This window comes from Protopterus annectens, chromosome 11.part0, assembly GCF_019279795.1.
Source record: "Protopterus annectens isolate FY-2018-M chromosome 11.part0, PAN1.0, whole genome shotgun sequence".
Classification (NCBI taxonomy): Eukaryota; Metazoa; Chordata; order Ceratodontiformes; family Protopteridae; genus Protopterus; species Protopterus annectens.
The window spans coordinates 1,198,519,796-1,198,536,514 of record NC_056745.1 but is presented as its reverse complement, the minus strand read 5'-3'; the positions used below and the strand labels follow the sequence as shown (position 1 = coordinate 1,198,536,514).

The window sequence follows — 16,719 nt, the reverse complement described above, 5'->3', positions numbered from 1 at the left end:
CATCATCCTTGGAGAAGATAGAATGTTGCTTAAAGCTAGGCTTATACCTGCCTGTGACACATAATCTGAAAGCTCAGTAATGTCTCTTCTTATAGTCTAGTGAGGTACATCTCAAGTCATTCACCCCCACATGGACTATGACACAGTCATACCAGTACTTGTGGTTGAGTGCTTGAGTGACTTGCACAAACAAAAGATGGGAGTTAAAATAAAGTAGACATTAATTGCTGTCAAAAAATGAGAGAGGCAACAAGGCAAGAGAAGACGAAATAAGTCTCCTTCTCCAAAGTGCCACCCAAGGCAATATTGACTCTCAAAGTCCAACCCTTTGCTTGTCCATCATTTCTTTTGTTGAATAGAAGACCCATTTCAAAGAACAAGTTCAGGACGATACTGGACAGATACAGTGGATAAAAAGTGTATGCACCCCTATTAAAATGCCAGGTTTTTGTGATATAAAAAAATGAGACCACAATAAATCATTTCAAAACTTTTCCCACCTTTAATGTGATCTATATAACCTGTAGAATTCAATCGAAAAACAAACAAGTCTGTTAGGGGAAAAATATAAAAAATAAAACACGTACAATATGTTGGTTGCATAAGTGTGCACACCCTTAAACTAATACTTTGTTGAAGCACCTTTTGATTTAATTATAGCATTCAGTCTTCTTGGGTACACACCTGCCATCAATTAAAGAGACTCTGATTAACCCCAAATAAAGTTCAGCTGTCCTAGCAGGATTTTCCTGACATTTACTCAGTTGCCTGCTACAGCAAAACCATGGTTTGCAGACAGATTTATAAAGCATCAACGGGATCTCATTGTTGAAAGGTATCAATCAGGAGAAGGGTACAAAAAGATTTCCACAGCATTGGATATACCACAGAATACAGTGAAGACAGTCATCAAAAAGTGGAGAAAATATGGGACAACAGTGACGTTGGAAAGAACTGGACATCCTTCCAAAATTGATGAAAAGACAAGATGAAAAATGGTCAGGGAGGCTGCCAAGAGACCTATGGCAACACTGAAGGAGCTGCAGGAATTTTTGGCAAGTACTGGTTGTGTACTATGTGACAACAGTCTCCCATATTCTCCATATGTCTGGGCTGTGGGGTAGGGTTGCAAGACAGAAGGCTTTTCTTCAACAGAAAAACATCTAAGCCCCGGCTAAAATTTGTAAAACAATATGTCAAGTCTCTCAAAAGCATGTGGGAAAATGTGTTATGGTCTGATGAGACCAAGGTTGAACGTTTTGGCCACAATTCCAAAAGGTACGTTTGGCGCAAAAACAACACTTTGCATCACCGAAAGAACACTATCCCCACGGTGAAGCATGGTGGTGGCAATATCATGCTTTGGGGTTGCTTTTCTTCAGTTGGAACTGCGGCCTTAGTCAAGGTGGAGGGAATTATGAACAGTTCCAAATACCAGTCACTTTTGGCCTAAAACCTTCAGGCATCTGCTAGAAAGCTGAAGATGAAGAGGAATTTCACCTTTCAGCACAACAATGACCCCAAGCATACATCCAAATCAACAAAAGAATGGCTTCACCAGAAGAAAATTAAAGTTTTGGAATGGCCCAGCCAAAGCCCAGACCTAAATCCAATAGAAAATCTGTGGAGTGACCTGAAGAGGGCTGTGCACAAGAAATGCCCTCTCAATCTGACAGATTTAGAGCACTTTTGTAAGGAAGAGTGGGCAAATATTGCCAAGTCAAGATGTGCCGCTACCGAAGAAGACTGAATGCTGTAATTAAATCAAAAGGTGCTTCAGCAAAGTATTAGTTTAAGGGTGTGCACTCTTATGCAACCACCGTTTTGTACTGTTTTGTTTTTTTTTTTTTTTGTATATTTTTCTCCTAACAGATTTGTTTGTTTTTGAATTGAATTGTACAGGTTATAGGTCACATTAAAGGTTAGAAAAGTTTTGAAATGATTTATTGTGGTCCCATTTTTTATATCACAAAAACCTGGCATTTTAACAGGGATGTGCAAACTTTTTATATCCACCGTAGGTAAGAACAGTTGTCTCAACTGTAAAATAGAATTCATTTTAGTATCTCCTTTTATAGAAATATGCCTGTCTCCATGGAGCAAAACAGTTTAGCCCTAGAGACAGTAAAGGTACGCATAGACTGTGGAGGAGCAGGTTCCACCAAGCCAGGAAGAAAATAGGTTGTACTGCAGATTGTTTCTAGTGCTCAAGAAGGATGAACCCTGGAGACTTGAAAGTAGACCTCTCCAGACTAAACTAAGTGTATAAACATCAAGACATTCAAGATACTAATGCTGTAAGGCATCTTTCCTTTGTTTTGTAAGGATACCCTATTGTCCACTATGGACTTGAATGATGCCTGTTTATACTTCTTCATTCAACAGGACCACAAGGCAGTTTCTCATTCAAGGCAGGAGAACACTTTCAGTTGACCTCTTTTCTGTTTCTTCTCCCTACTGCACCACCAGTCTTCATTAAGTGTCTCGCCCTGGTGTTCATTCATCTGAGAACTTGAGGGGTCCAAATCTGCTCATACTTGGATGACTATTTTATAAGAAATTAAGACTTTATTGAGTGATTTTATCCACATCAAGTGTCAAGACTTCTTCAGAGTGTTTCTTTTTTAAAATTTTCAATAAATCACAACGGAAATATTGACATAGGTACACATACAGTAATAAAAAAGAAAACCAGCCATGGTGATATTTCTCATTGTTTTCATGCAGTAAACATATGTTTTTTTTTAAGAATTATCATTCACTCCAAAATTGCATAAATTAATTCCTACCATCTCTTAAACTTTACTCATCCTCCTGAACATTATTTTGTATGTATTGTCCCCACAAATTATGTTTACTTTTATGTAATTTGTTCCTTTTCTTTAATGAAGATCCAACTTCTCACACATTTTATCTCCTTTACAGTATTCAGTATTTCAGCAGGTTCAGGTTTTGATTTCCATTTACTAGTAATTGCTTTTTTTGGCTGCCAATGTCATTAAACTTAGTAAGGCCTTACTATGTCAAGGCAACTCAGATCCTGTGTCCCAGCTCAAACTAATGATCTCCTTAGTTACAACCATTTATTCTCCAGCATTTCTGACAAAGTACTCTACAATGAGTTTTTAAAGTCTGTCAACTCATTGTAATACTCCAAAAAAATGTTCCCATTTACCTAACTTTTTACCGTCACACCTCCAGCATTTGTTGTTTACCTGTCAAAATAATTACCTGTGCAAAATCTTCCATGCAGAAATCCTAAACAGTCTAGATTCTGCTGCATATGTGGGAGCCTTACAGATGCTATCCCATTTTTCCTTTGTAAATTGGCCTTCCAGTCTGTCTTCCCAATTTTTTTAACCTCCTTTGGTTGATTCTTTAGTTGTAACCCCTACTAATTATCTCTTTTTTAACAGCAGCATCTGTTCTAAACTCAACTAAAAATTCTACCAGAGCTGGTTTTTCATGTAGCACTCCCCTAGCTTCTACTCCTTGAGTATAATCTTGATATTAAACTGTGGTAGGGAAGGCAGTCTCTGACTTGCAGTCCAAACTTCTGCTTGGCCTTATCCCACATTTCCTTTTCCTCTCTAGTTATTTGTTCCCAACAGCTTGTTTCCTTTGCTAATTTTCTCCAGCAAATTCCAATCCCCTGTTGCCTATTTTCTGTGCCCTACTCACAGTCATTCCTGTTGACAAAATCTCCTTTCTCTAGTCCTGTGTAGGCTTGTTTCTTAGAATATTTTCTGCTGTTTTATGAGTGTAATATTCCTCCCTCTTTAATTTCTCCATATCTTTTGCATTTCTAATACCATGACGGGAATGGACTCCATCCCTTTGTCAAAGTAATTAAAGTTCATGAAGTTAGTATTGTTTCAATCTTTGATGTCAGCCAGAAGTGTTCTTTGCAGCACCCACAATGTGCCCAGTAATGCTTCCTTCTGCAATCCGAGTTACATGTATTGGTAACATATCTAAATATGATTGTAGATTCTATTTTATAAGATCCATTGCTCCTACTACTATTAGAACTGTCTGGGTATTTTTCTTCCACATTGCTCTCCTTTTTGCATCTCTCTGTACGCAAGACACTGTTGTCACTGGGTGTAGCAATTTCAATGATCAATGCTACTTTTGTCTTCTTTTCATGGTTTTCTCACATCTTTCTTTTAAGCTGTTGGTAATGGGTGATCCCATGTGATGTAAACTTCATCATTTTCTATGATATTTTGTAGCTCATGCTTCCAGTGTTTTTCAGCTACTTCAATATTATAATGTTTGCACAATCTCCAGTGCAACAGTCTTGCCACATTATTATGCCTTTCAGTAAACAGTCCTCCTACCATTAGTATATCACAACCAGCAACAAGATGTGCGACTGTTTCAGATTCTGTTTTATAAAACCTACATTTGTCTGTTTCTCCCACATGTTCAATGGACTTTTTAAACCAACATGTATGTAGCCCACTGTCTTGGGCCACCAATACTAACCTTTCATGTTTTGGTTTGAATTCGTCTCTCAACAATTCATGCGTTTGATCCTGATCAACATGAGGTTCTTCCAGGAATTTTCTATACTTGCACCTATATTTATGCATTTTCCACATTTCTTTCCTTCTCATCTGATCCTTTACCTTATATTCTTTCATTTGTCTTTTTGGCACATTCATTTGCTGCCTGATTCTTATCTACTTCTGGTTTGATTTCTATTCCCGCTTGATGCCGATATGCTTCTGCTAGACTAAGAAGGGAAGTCATCTTAGATTTATTCTCCTCGTGTTTCAAAACTTTCACTATATTTGGGTCTTGTGAGGTCAACAGATATGTATGCAGTCCCACAATTGCAGATCTGTACATGTAATCAGCTTCAAGTAGGCCCATACCCCGTTCGGAATGGGAAATATATAATCTTGGTATGCACTGATTTTTATAAATCATTTGATGAGCATGAAATATCCTTCTTGTTTTCCTGTCTATTCTATCTAACACCTTTTGGGGACAGTCAGTCACTCAAAAACTGTAAGTTAGGACAAGAAGAGCAAATTGATTTATAGCTTGAATTTTGTTCCTAGATGTCAACACTGTTTTCAGGATTAATTTAAGTCTTCTAAAATATTCCTTACTAAGTTTTATTTGCATTTTTTCATGTTTTATTTATTGTTGATCCCTTATCAATTCCCAAATATTTATACACTCCCTCTTGCTCAAGTTCTTTTATGTCACATTCTTGTCCCAAACTGATGTTTTCTTGGTGCTGCAGCTTTCCTGCTTTAAAGGTTGCTTTTGCATATTTATCAAGACCAAATGACATTCTTATATCATCTGAAATAGTTTGAACTGCTTGCAGTTGTGCTTTCAGTTCCTCATCTGATGAGCTATACAGTTTTAAATCATCGACAAAGAGAGGATAAGGCTTTACACTTTGTTGCTTTCTGGGAGCCAAATTATAGCCATGACCTAATCTGTTAAGCAGACAGCTTAATAGGTTAAGGGCAAGGCAAAAGAGCAACAGTGACAGAGAGTCATCCTGGAATATCTTTCTTTGGATTTTTATCCCTGGAATAATAATTTGTCCTTTATCATGGCTTAACTGCAAAGTGGTTTGCCACTGTTTCAGGATTGCTGTGATGTAGTTTATCAGTGTAGGGTGTATCTTGTATATTTTTAAGCATTCTTTTATCCGTGAACGTGGGATACTATCAACTCCTTTTTTGTAGTCAATCAGTACCATACTTAGATTCTTCACCATTTTACAATTCTCCACTATGACTTTATTTAACAACAAATGATCCTTTACACTGAAAACACTTGCAAGATGATGAAATAAATTGCAACTGCTGCCAAATGGTGAGAATCAAACAGAAACTTTCTTTATTGACAAAATCCAGGCTCAAGCGCTTTCGACCATAACCATAGCCTTCATCAGAAACACCCATAATCCCAACAACAAACACTTAAATACCCTCCTATATCAAAAGATTATTCAATTAATTATTTTATCTCATAAAAATGACATAAAATGCCATAAGTTAACTATCATAAAAGACACCTAAAAAACTGCAATTCCACTTGCATTTATTATACTTTGCTTTCCTATGCAGAACAACTTTATAATTAACCCCACTGTTAAGACAGTACAGTTTTGTACCTACCATAAATGTAGATGTTCGAGTGTTCACCCTGCTGCAGTCATCACACTTGGGTTATCCTGTCGTCAGGCGGTCCCGCAGTCGGCCGGAATTCCAAAGTCTTGGTCCAGCGTCGTTGCTGTCGCCTCTTCCCTGACGTCAGTGCGCCAGGGGTATATATAATGCAACCAATGCCATTTTCTTCAGTTTTTCTTGCCCCAGATGTCAGGTGCCCCCAAAAAGGTGGTCAGTAATTAGTACCAAAAGGAGTAACCACAGCACAAACACAAAATCCCTTCATCTATAAGCAAATACATCAGTAAGGCATAGAAGAGATTTAGCCAGTAGATCAGAGGGGATGGAGGGGGGGGTAACCTGGACTGCAGCAGGGTGAACACTCGAACATCTACATTTATGGTAGGTACAAAACTGTACTATGTTCATTGTGTTACCTTGCTGCAGTCATCACACTTGGGTTGAATCCCAAAGCTAAGGTAGGGGGGAGGTATCATAGAGGGTTAGTGGAGGCTATAAGGCCCTGCAGAACTGCAGTGGCGAAGCCCGCCCTGGACTTTGAGTAAAGAGGTAAGTGATAGTGTTTGGTAAAGGTGTGTACTGAACTCCAAGTTGCAGCTTCTAAATTTCCTTGGTTGGAACCCCCCTGAGAAAGGCTGTAGAGGTAGCTGTTGCCCTGGTAGAGTGGGATCTAATGGAAGCAGGAACTGGTTTCCCATGATGGGTATAGCAGAAACGTATGCAATGACCTATCCATTTAGAAATGGTTTGCTTTGATATAGCCTTCCCTTGAGAAGCTGTAGCATAGGATACAAAGAGCTGGTCAGATTTTCTGAAAGCCTTAGTTTTGTCCAAATAGTAACAAAGCTGCCTGTGAATGTCCAAGGAATGCAGGAGTCTCTCACCTTTGTTCTGTGGATTGGGGAAGAAGGTGGGTAAGTGGATGGTTTAATTTAAAGCTACACTGGAAACCACCTTAGGCATAAAGGAAGGATTAGTTCGTAGAGAAACTCTGTCTTGATGAAAAATGAGGAAAGGTTCCACTGCCATTAGTGCCTGTAGCTCTGAGACTCTTCTAGCTGAAGTCATTGCTAGGAGCAGGGCAGTCTTCCATGATAGGAACTGAAGATCTGCAGAGAAAGCTGGTTCAAAGGAAGGTAGCATTAGTTTTTCCAGAACAAAATTGAGGTCCCATGTTGGTGTAGGAGCTCTTCTGGGTGGTCTAATGTTTTTTGCCCCTCTGAGGAACTGCCTTAGAAGAGGATGTGAAAATAAAGGTGGATCCGTGTTGTAGTGAGCTGAAATAGCCGAAGCATGGATTTTAATTGAGGAAAAGGAAAGTCCTTTGTGCAACATCTCAGCTAAATACTGTAGAATGTGAGGCATGTGAGGCTGAATTGTGTCTTGGCCTTTAGCTTGGTTCCAGGCACAAAACCTTTTCCATTTGTCCGAATAAGCCTTCCTGGTGCTTGGCCTCCTGGCTTCCAGAATAACATCCAGAACTGCTTGTGAAAGAGGTGCTGGTTGGATGTTTAGATGATTTGCCATGCAGCCAGATTTAAAGTTTTGAGCTGGCTGTGAAGAATCTGATTGTTTTGTTGTGTGAGCAAATGGGGGATTTGAGGCAATATCCATGGTGGGCTGTGGGCCATATTTTTCAATAGCAGATACCAGTGCTGGCGTGGCCAGTCTGGGGCTATGAGAATCAGTCGTGGTCTCTCCTTTTTGACTTTCAAAAGAACCTTTGTGAGGAGAGGCAATGGAGGGAAGGCATATACTGTCAGGTTTTTCCAACTGAAAGAGAGAGAGTCCACTTTCCAAGCTTGATGGTGAAATGTCCTTGTACAAAACTTTGTCAGTTGATAGTTTTGAGGACTGGCAAACAGGTCTATGTCTTTAAGGCCCCATTTTTTGAGTTATCATTGCAAATATTTGGGGATCTAGTTTCCACTCGTGGGGATCCTTGACGTTTCTGCTGAGGTCGTCTGCCAATGTGTTCTTCTGTCCTGGCAGGAATTGAGCTTGTAACTGGACTTGGTAGGCCAGAGCTGTGTTCCATAAGGTCATTGCTTGCCTGCATAGAGGGTAAGAATGTGTACCCCTTGCTTGTTTATGTACCACATTACTGTGGTGTTGTCCGTCTTTATTGCAAGTTGTCCTGGATGTAATAGATCCTTGAAGGCTGTCAGAGCTTTCTGTACAGCTAGCATCTCTTTTTGATTTATGTGCAGATTTCTTTGATCTGCAGTCCATAGGCCTTGAATGCATTGTCCTGCCATGTGTGCCCCCCAGGCGTAGTCTGAAGCATCTGTTGTGATAGTTTGCCTGGCTGGGGGCAAGGTGAAAGGCTGACCCTTGTTGAGGTGACATGCCTGTGACCACCATAGAAATTCCTGTTGTAGGCAGGGAATGAGAGATATCATTGTGTCCAAGCTGTGGCTGTGTTGAGACCATACGCTTTTTAGGTACCACTGTAATTTCCTCATATGCAGCTTTGCAAATGGTATTATTAGTATGCAAGATGCCATGAAGCCCAAAGCCTGCAGAATTTTTCTTGCAGTTAATTGGGTCTTTGTTGCCATTGTCTTGAAATATTGAGTCAGTTGTAGTTGCTTGTCTGGCGTAAGATAAGCCTTCTGGGCCATTGTATTCAAGCTGGCACCCAGGAATGTCATTTTTGTGAGGGTACTAGTTTTGACTTCTTTTCGTTTACTGTGTACCCCAGGCAGTTTAGTAGATGCTTTACAAAGGCCAGATGATGTAAGAGAATATCTTTGCTTTCTGCTTGGTATGGATATATTTGAATTCCTCTTTGTCTGCAGTATGCAATTACTGGTGCCAGGCATTTTGTGAAAACTCTGGGCGCAGTAGATAAGCCAAAGGGCAGTGCAGAGAATTGGTAATGGGCTGAACCTGCAATGAAACGGAGGTATCTTCTGCAACTTTGTCTGATAGGGACATGCAGGTATGCCTCCTTGAGGTCCAACGTTACTAGCCATGCTTCCTTGCCCAACATGGGAAGTAGCTGCTGTAGTGTTAGCATCTTGAATTTAGGTACTTGTAAGTAAGTGTTTAGAAATGAAAGGTCCAGAATTGGTCTCCAGGCATTGTCCTTTCTGGGCACTAGAAAGAGTCTTGAATAAAATCCTTGGCCTTGCTCTCGATTAGGTACCAGTTGAATGGCTCTCATGTCCATGAGAGCTGTAATTTGTTTTTGTGCCTCTGCCCATTGATTTTGTGGCAGGTTTGGCATTCCTCTTTTCATTGGCAAGGTGTGAAAGTGGAATCTGTATCCTCGTAAAATTATGTCCTTTGTGACAATGTGCCAGTTGTCTGCAAAAAGTGCGAGTTTTTCCCCCAAGGGGGCTGCCAAGAGAGTATTTCCTGGCCAGATGAGGTGCAAGTCATTGAGTTTGCCTTCTGGTGGATTGAGACCTGTCTTCTCCTCCCTTCTGTGTTGTAGAGCCCCATTGGCGAGGTTTATACTGGGCTTGTGGTTGTCCTCTGCCTCTTGGCCATCTGTATTTACCCCTCTGTGGTCTGTCAGTGGCTGGAAAGGACCAATTTTTTGTTGGCCAGTTTCTGCTGAAGCGAGGGGGTTGTACTTGTAGGAAATCTTTGACTGTCTGCATAGATTTTGCCTTATCTTCCATTTTCTTTAAAACTTCTTCTGCTTTAACTCCAAAAAGAACATCTTGCTGTAAGGGAGCATCTAGTAGTTTTGCTTTAACATGATCAGGCAGAGTTTGTTCCTTTAACCAAGCATGCCTACGTATAACAGACCCAGTGACAGCTGCTCTGCAGGAGGCCTCCAAAGAATCAAATCCACATTGTAAGGTATGTTTGCCCACCTGCTCAGTGGCGTGCAACAGATCCTATACTTCTTTAAATTCAGATTGTTGAGGGAGAGAGGTTATTCTTTGCTTTAACTGAGAGATTAGAAATTGCTGATACTTAAGCATGTGAAATTGACAATTCAGTGCCCTCATAGCTAGTGTGGCTGAGGTGTAAACCTTTTCCCCCACCTGTCTAGTGCTCTGGAATCCCTCTCAGAAGGTACTGGGTTTTTAGCCATAGACGCCTTAGCCCCCTTGGGACCCTGTGAGATAGTCTCTGGGTCAGCTACAGGGCTTTTGTAAAGAAATTTGTGGGAATCAGGCACTCTGTAGTATCTGTCAGGCTTAGCCGGAGCAGGAGGTAGACAGTCTGGGTTGAAACTGGATTCTAAATAGACATCATCCACAATGTCCAAAACTGGTGGGATGGCAAGTGGTCTGTGTTGGAAAGAAACTCTCTGAGCCTTTTCTTTGAATTAGAGTAGTCCTGATCTTCCCAGTGAAAATGTTCCCTCATAGTGTGTAAAGTTTCCCCAAAGGAGTAGTCTTCAGGAGGAGAAGCTGAGGGAATAGAGTCCTCAGCATCAAAATCTTCATAAGGAGAGAAGGAGTAGTCTTGGTCCTCAGAGGAGTCTGAAGAAATGGACATTTGCTCAGAGGATGCATAATCTTCCTCTTGTCTAGGCCTTTTGTCAGGAGGGGGCTGGGAACCCCTGATTAAAGAAATCAAATCTTCAGCCATTTTGAGCATCTGTTTCTTAGGAACGGGGCCTTGAACAGGAGACTGAAGTGCAGTCCTTTTAGATTTAGAAGGAGTCTTCGACTTAGAAAACGTTTTAATGGTGAGGGTCGTCGGTCTGAAAACGCCTTCAGAAACCGATGGCGTTTCTGTAGTACCGAGGTCTTTTGTAGCAAAGTCGTCAGAAGGGCCTGAAGTAAAAGGCTGCGTCGGCGTGGTACATTCTGTCAAAATTTCCGCAGCGGTCTCGGGTTCCAGATCTGCGGTAGTCAGGGGCTGCGTCGGAGCCTCACTGAGGACCGGAGAACCGGAGACCGGATCGGCCGAGGCCTCGGAATCTGGCTTAGGCCTGGGCTGTCTGTCCTTATCCCTGCATTTTTTGTGCACGCCGGTAGTCTGTTGCTCCGACGGCATGGTGTAGTTAAATTTCCTACCGAAGTAATGTCGTGCGAAATCAAAGCATCTTTTAATAGTATGCTTATTAAACCTAGCACAAAATCGACAAGAAGTGACGTTGTGGTCTGGGCCTAGGCAAGGTATGCAATAAGAATGAAAATCCTTATGAGGTATTTGCTTCCCACAAGAAATACAGTTGTTAACTTTTTCTGACATCGGTCTGAGGCAAGAAAAGTTTCCCCAACAGGGTACTTAGCTTTATAGAAGACTTCAGTCTGAAATTTGAATTCGGAAATCTCAGGAGTCAGCCGACCGGCACTTGCGAACTGCTTCTGCTTCGGGCACCGCGCGGCAAGAAAGACTGAAGAAAATGGCGTCAGTTGCATTATATATACCCCTGGTGCACTGACGTCAGGGAAGAGCAACCAACGCCGGACCAAGACTTTGGAATTCCAGCTGACTGCGGGACCGCCTGACGACAGGATAACCCAAGTGTGATGACTGCAGCAGGGTAACACGATGAACATCAGGTTTATTGTAGGCATTGAGCAGAATCTGCCATTTGAGTTCTTTATACTCAAGCTTTCCTTCTATGTCCCCATTAAATTCAGGGGAAACATTATCTATTACTGAAAATAAATACTTTTTCCACTTAAAACATTCTAGTGTGCGCTTGTGAACAATTTTGCCCTCATCCATTGCTTTGGTGACCTTCTCAAAGAAGTCCACCATCTTAGCTAGTATAGATGTAAACACTTTATAATTTTGATTCAAATTTAAATGGGCCTGAAGGGACTTTACCCTTTTCAGGTAAAGAGTCCACCACTGCTTTCTCCAAGATGTTGGTACTCACAGCCCCCCCCTTTAAAATATTGTTAAACAAAATATTCCATATCTCTTTTACTTACTTTATCCTGACCTCCAGATTTCAACAGGATTACCATCTGTTCTTAGAGACTTCTCTTTTTATTAATTATGCATCACCATTCTTTATCCCTTCTCTTCACTTCCTGTCTTGGCTATTAAATGCTGATTCTACACTTCCTCTAACATTTGTATAATTAAATCTTCCATTCAAAGCCACCTACTGAGCTGTTCATCCTCCTTGGAACTTGAACTTTACACTTCAAAGACTGGAAGTAAGGCCTTTTGAACCTAGTGCTTCAGCTCTGTTTAATTTCCTCTCCTGTATGTCCCTGTTACTAGTAAATGTTGCTTCTGGAAGAGTCTTACAACTCCAAGCTGTTATGAGCAAGGAGACTCCCATAGTCTTCCACAGGTTTACTGTAAATCTTAGGACTGCCCTACATTCATTGATGTCTATGGTCCTTTATGAACTAGTGCAGAACAAGGCCATCCTATGCCATTCTTTTTTTTGTAACCCACAAAAATAAAGGGAAAGTACTTTGCACAACCTTGATATCTACCAGTATGAAATGTCCTACACTACATTAACCAGAGATATCAGACAAACGGATAGCTGTTTGTCTCCTTCATGTATGGGGAGCTGGAGCTCTAAGCAGACCCTGTCCAAATGGTTGGCTAATTGCATTGTTTTATGGTACCAATCCAGCAGAAAACTTTAGGGGCACCATTCAGGGTGCAGTCCAAGGAGACAGTTATGACTACAGACTTGTTCAAAAACATGTCAACTCAACCTGGCTCCATTGCACAGGTGAACAAAACCCTGACTACAGGTGAGGCAGCCCAAGTCTGAGTAGTGGCTCAGGCCCTGCAGCAAATGAGCAGGGGAGAATGAGAGTAAGCAGGTGATGCCATCTCACCCATTCTAAAAGTAGGGGATTGTGGATGTGATTGGCAGCTTTCTGCAGACACTGAGTGGAGACTGTTTGGCACCATTGATGAAATACAAATCAGAGATGTGGGCTTGACTTACCAAGCCAGTGGTAAAAGTCCTAGTAGCCCTATTAGCATGTGGGTGGAAGCATGTACATGTGTACATGGGTATGGTACTGTAGATAGCCATGGTGATGCATGTCTTCATGTTATCCACCAAGAAGGGGGTTAGAGGCTAATATAAATGCCTTCATTGCCAGCACTGGTAGATGCTGGTGAGGGCCATACCTCTCAACCTCTTAGTGCAAGAAATCTGGACAAACCCTCACAAACTGGAGGGACAAAGGCCCAGAAATAGGGACAGATTTTTATGAGGAACAAACCAAAAATATTAGGCAAAAATATGGACATTCTGCCAAAATCTGGACAGCTGAGAGGTATGGTGAGGGTGCAGACTACCTCCATAGATACTTGAATAATGACTTCTTCTAGTTGGTTCTTTCCCTCCTGCTGGAGGTTACCCAATAGTGGGAGATCATGTGGGCTCAAGACTGAAATGACTGGTTACATCCGGTCAGCAGGCTTTGAGAGGAAAAGCACCTAGACAAATTTAGTACAGAACTTTTGTGAGATAACCACATGAACCTATTTCCACACATTTACTCAAATTTACAAGTTGGATGTACAGTATAAAATGGAGAGAGGTTTGTCATTGCAATTCTACAGAATATTCTATGTCCTCCTCCTCCCTTTGAATGTTTCTCCTATAGGGTGGTGATCCCATTGATGAACATAGTACAGTTGTAAGAACTTGCCATATCAGTGTGCAGGTGTGGCCAGTGCAGCAAGCCAAGCTGTCTCCCTCCCCCCATGATGGACAAGCTGGCATCAGACTCTTGACTCACTCCTATCCTCTCCCACCTCATCTCTCCAATGCCTATATCTCTAATCAGTCAACTGGGGTGCAGTCAAGGCTTTATCCCTCTGCACTACATGGCTGGGTCTGAGGCATGAGACAAAGCTGATGGAATGTGATGGAGGAAGGAAGTGCTTCCTTAGTAAAATAAATGTTAATACAAAAGCTTCTCAACAGTTGAGGTCAGATTTCTGACTTTGATAGATACATAAAAAGCATGTCATGCAGCAAAGAACTGCAGACAAGGAAGGGTAGAGAAGTCTGATGTCGGTTGCAGGAATCTGCAGCAGTAATTTAAATGTTGGAGCAATGATCAGACCGAAGAGGTAGTACTGTTAAGACTGGTGTGGTCTGTGAATGTTAACTAGCTTAAAAGTGATCTTTAGATGCATAGAATTCAGAACCAAAGAGGAAAATGCAACTTAAGCAACATTACTTTACGAATACAGCCCTAGTATATCTGGCATTTTTTATGAAATCACACTGCATTTTGTGCCCAGCCAGACTTACCTGGTCAACAAATCTTAATTAAAATAAACAAAGAATAAAATGGGAAGACAAGCAAAGACACAAAAATACATAATATAGAATACAAACTATTAACGATCCTCTGGGAAATGGAGATCATAGCCAACTAGAGTTAACAAAAAGACATGCCTGTTGTCAGTCAGCAGTTATGGAACAAGCAGTAGTGTGTGTTGGTGTAGATGCACGTTATTGTAGATAGGATTCCATTTCTGTTAGGAGCCTGTTCAATTTCACTGTTTGTATTGTAAGATTCTATACTGTAAAACTGGTAGAAATTTTTTCCTGGCTAGGATAAAAACTTAGTATACAAAGACAGTAATCTTGGCAACATTTCTCTGTGTATTTTATGTATTCCTTAAGAGAATGGTTAGCCCTGTTACACACACATATTTCTGACTTCTGTTGAAGAATTCTAATCCTGTGGTGGTTTACTATTGTTTGTGCGAATGACATTCTGTCGGCAGTACTGCTGCCGAAAATCAGAATGTCGTGCACAAAATGTAAATGGATGGAATAGTCAAACACACTTATGTGAATGCAGTAGTGCATTCGCATAAGTGTTTTCGACTATCTGCATGGAGATCGCAGTACAGTGGGGATTGGAAAGTCATCCATATCCCCACTGTAGTGCAATCTCGGAGTTAGAATATATTAGCGGGGGTGCAGGGGGGCTTGCCTCCTTGGAGAACGTGATATGTTGTATAGGAGTCTGATTTACATCAGCTCCTATACAGCTATCACGTGATGGTTTTGGTAACAATGTCGACTCAAGGGTGTCGATCATTTGGGTTGACATTTTGTCCATTCGAAATGTTTGTGTTCGGTTTTACTTTTTGTTGTTTTGAACAACAAATGCTTTGCCGTTCAAACTAATGATAGTAAACCTCCTGTGGTAAGTTTTGGTCTAATGTGCAGTTTAGATGTCTTGCATCTGCTTTATAAAATCAAAGACTTCCCTGATGTGAGTATGTATTCGAGGTTATGCTAAAGTGTCTTGGGGCTGTCAGCAGCAGGAGAAGCACAATGTTCATAATCTGTCAAATGTGGAGCTAGTTACACTAGAAGTCTATTGTTGTAGAGCTGAGTTGGGAAGCACACAGTTAGCCCCTTATGTTCACCTACCAATTTAACAAATAATTAACAAAGAAAAATATAGTATGTCAGAAGGAGCTATTGTGTTAGTGTTAAGGGAAAAGGAACACTTTGCATAGCTGATGAATTTGGCGTCTTCTGTTTATTTATTGTGGTAAACTGTTTGATACGTTTTTAGCTAGAGGATGTGATTGTCTTCTGTCCATTTATTGCCTAGCTAATGAGTTACTATGCTGTTTCAACAGTGAATCTGCAAATGCAGTTAAGGAAACTGCTGAACTGGTCAAAGAAGCCCTAGCAGAAGCAGAGAAAGCCCACAGTGCAGTCGAGTCCGCAGTCAAGAAGGCTAATGATGACATCAAGGGAGCCCGTGATTTGCTGACCTCAGTAAGTCATCTTTTATTCCCTTAAAAATTGTTTTAAGTTGCAAAGAAGTAAAAATATGGGTTTTGTGACCTGGGGGTAAGAAAATTTTAGACTATATGAAGACAAGAAACAGTGAAATGGAACACAAAATATAAACAGATTTGTAAGTCCAAACTGCAAATAATATGGAGAAAGTCATACTGATTTCAGTAGTTTTTTTATGTTGGAAGTTGATTTTAAAATATTTTAGGGAAGTGATGAACAGAGTTGAGTTGTTAGTAAAGCTTAAAACATTGTAGATGTGGATGTTTGACAGCACAAGTGGAGAGGATAGGTGTGCTTATCCCTTGGGCACGGGAAGATGGCTCTTACTTGGCTCACACCTCTTTTCTAATGACAGAAAATTAAAAAAAGAATGGAAACTCGTGAAGGGGTCCAATGCCTATCAGGTGCTTAAGTAAAGAAATGAATGTAATGACATATTTAGCCCATTGCAGCATGGGAGGCCAAGCAGTTTCCTACTATGTATGTCCCTTGGAACCTTCACTAAATTAACCTTTTGTTTCATTGGTTTTAATAGTAAATTGCTACTCTGCTCAAATTTTCCATTTAAGAAGTTAATATATTTTTGGGCATATTCTGGGTGCACACTTTTTTTTTTTTCTGGACCCACAAATACCAACCAAATCAAGAATCAGAAGGCAAGGACTAATTCTTTACTGTTAACTGAAGATCCTGATATTGAAGGCACTTTATCCCTTCTGTTTTCCCCCCTCTTAAATCAGGTTAAAGTCTGAAATTGACAAAGTCTTTTTCATGGGAAAATCATAGTATTTAACTGGAAATGTGAACTTAACAGAGGGAATCTCAGCTGCTCAACCACAGGAGGACAGCAAGTGTTCCACT

The 16,719-nt window shown here is 40.8% G+C and overlaps 1 protein-coding gene across 1 annotated transcript in view; it reads left to right on the top strand.

Annotated features, from left to right (window-relative positions):
* Nucleotides 1-16,719, top strand: part of LAMB1 (laminin subunit beta 1) — a 1,172,470-nt gene that overhangs the window by 1,050,573 nt on the left and 105,178 nt on the right. Inside the window, exon 30 of the mRNA XM_044088561.1 lies at nt 15,693-15,834. Coding sequence (XP_043944496.1) covers nt 15,693-15,834 — 142 coding nt within the window. The remainder of the gene's footprint in view (nt 1-15,692; nt 15,835-16,719) is intronic.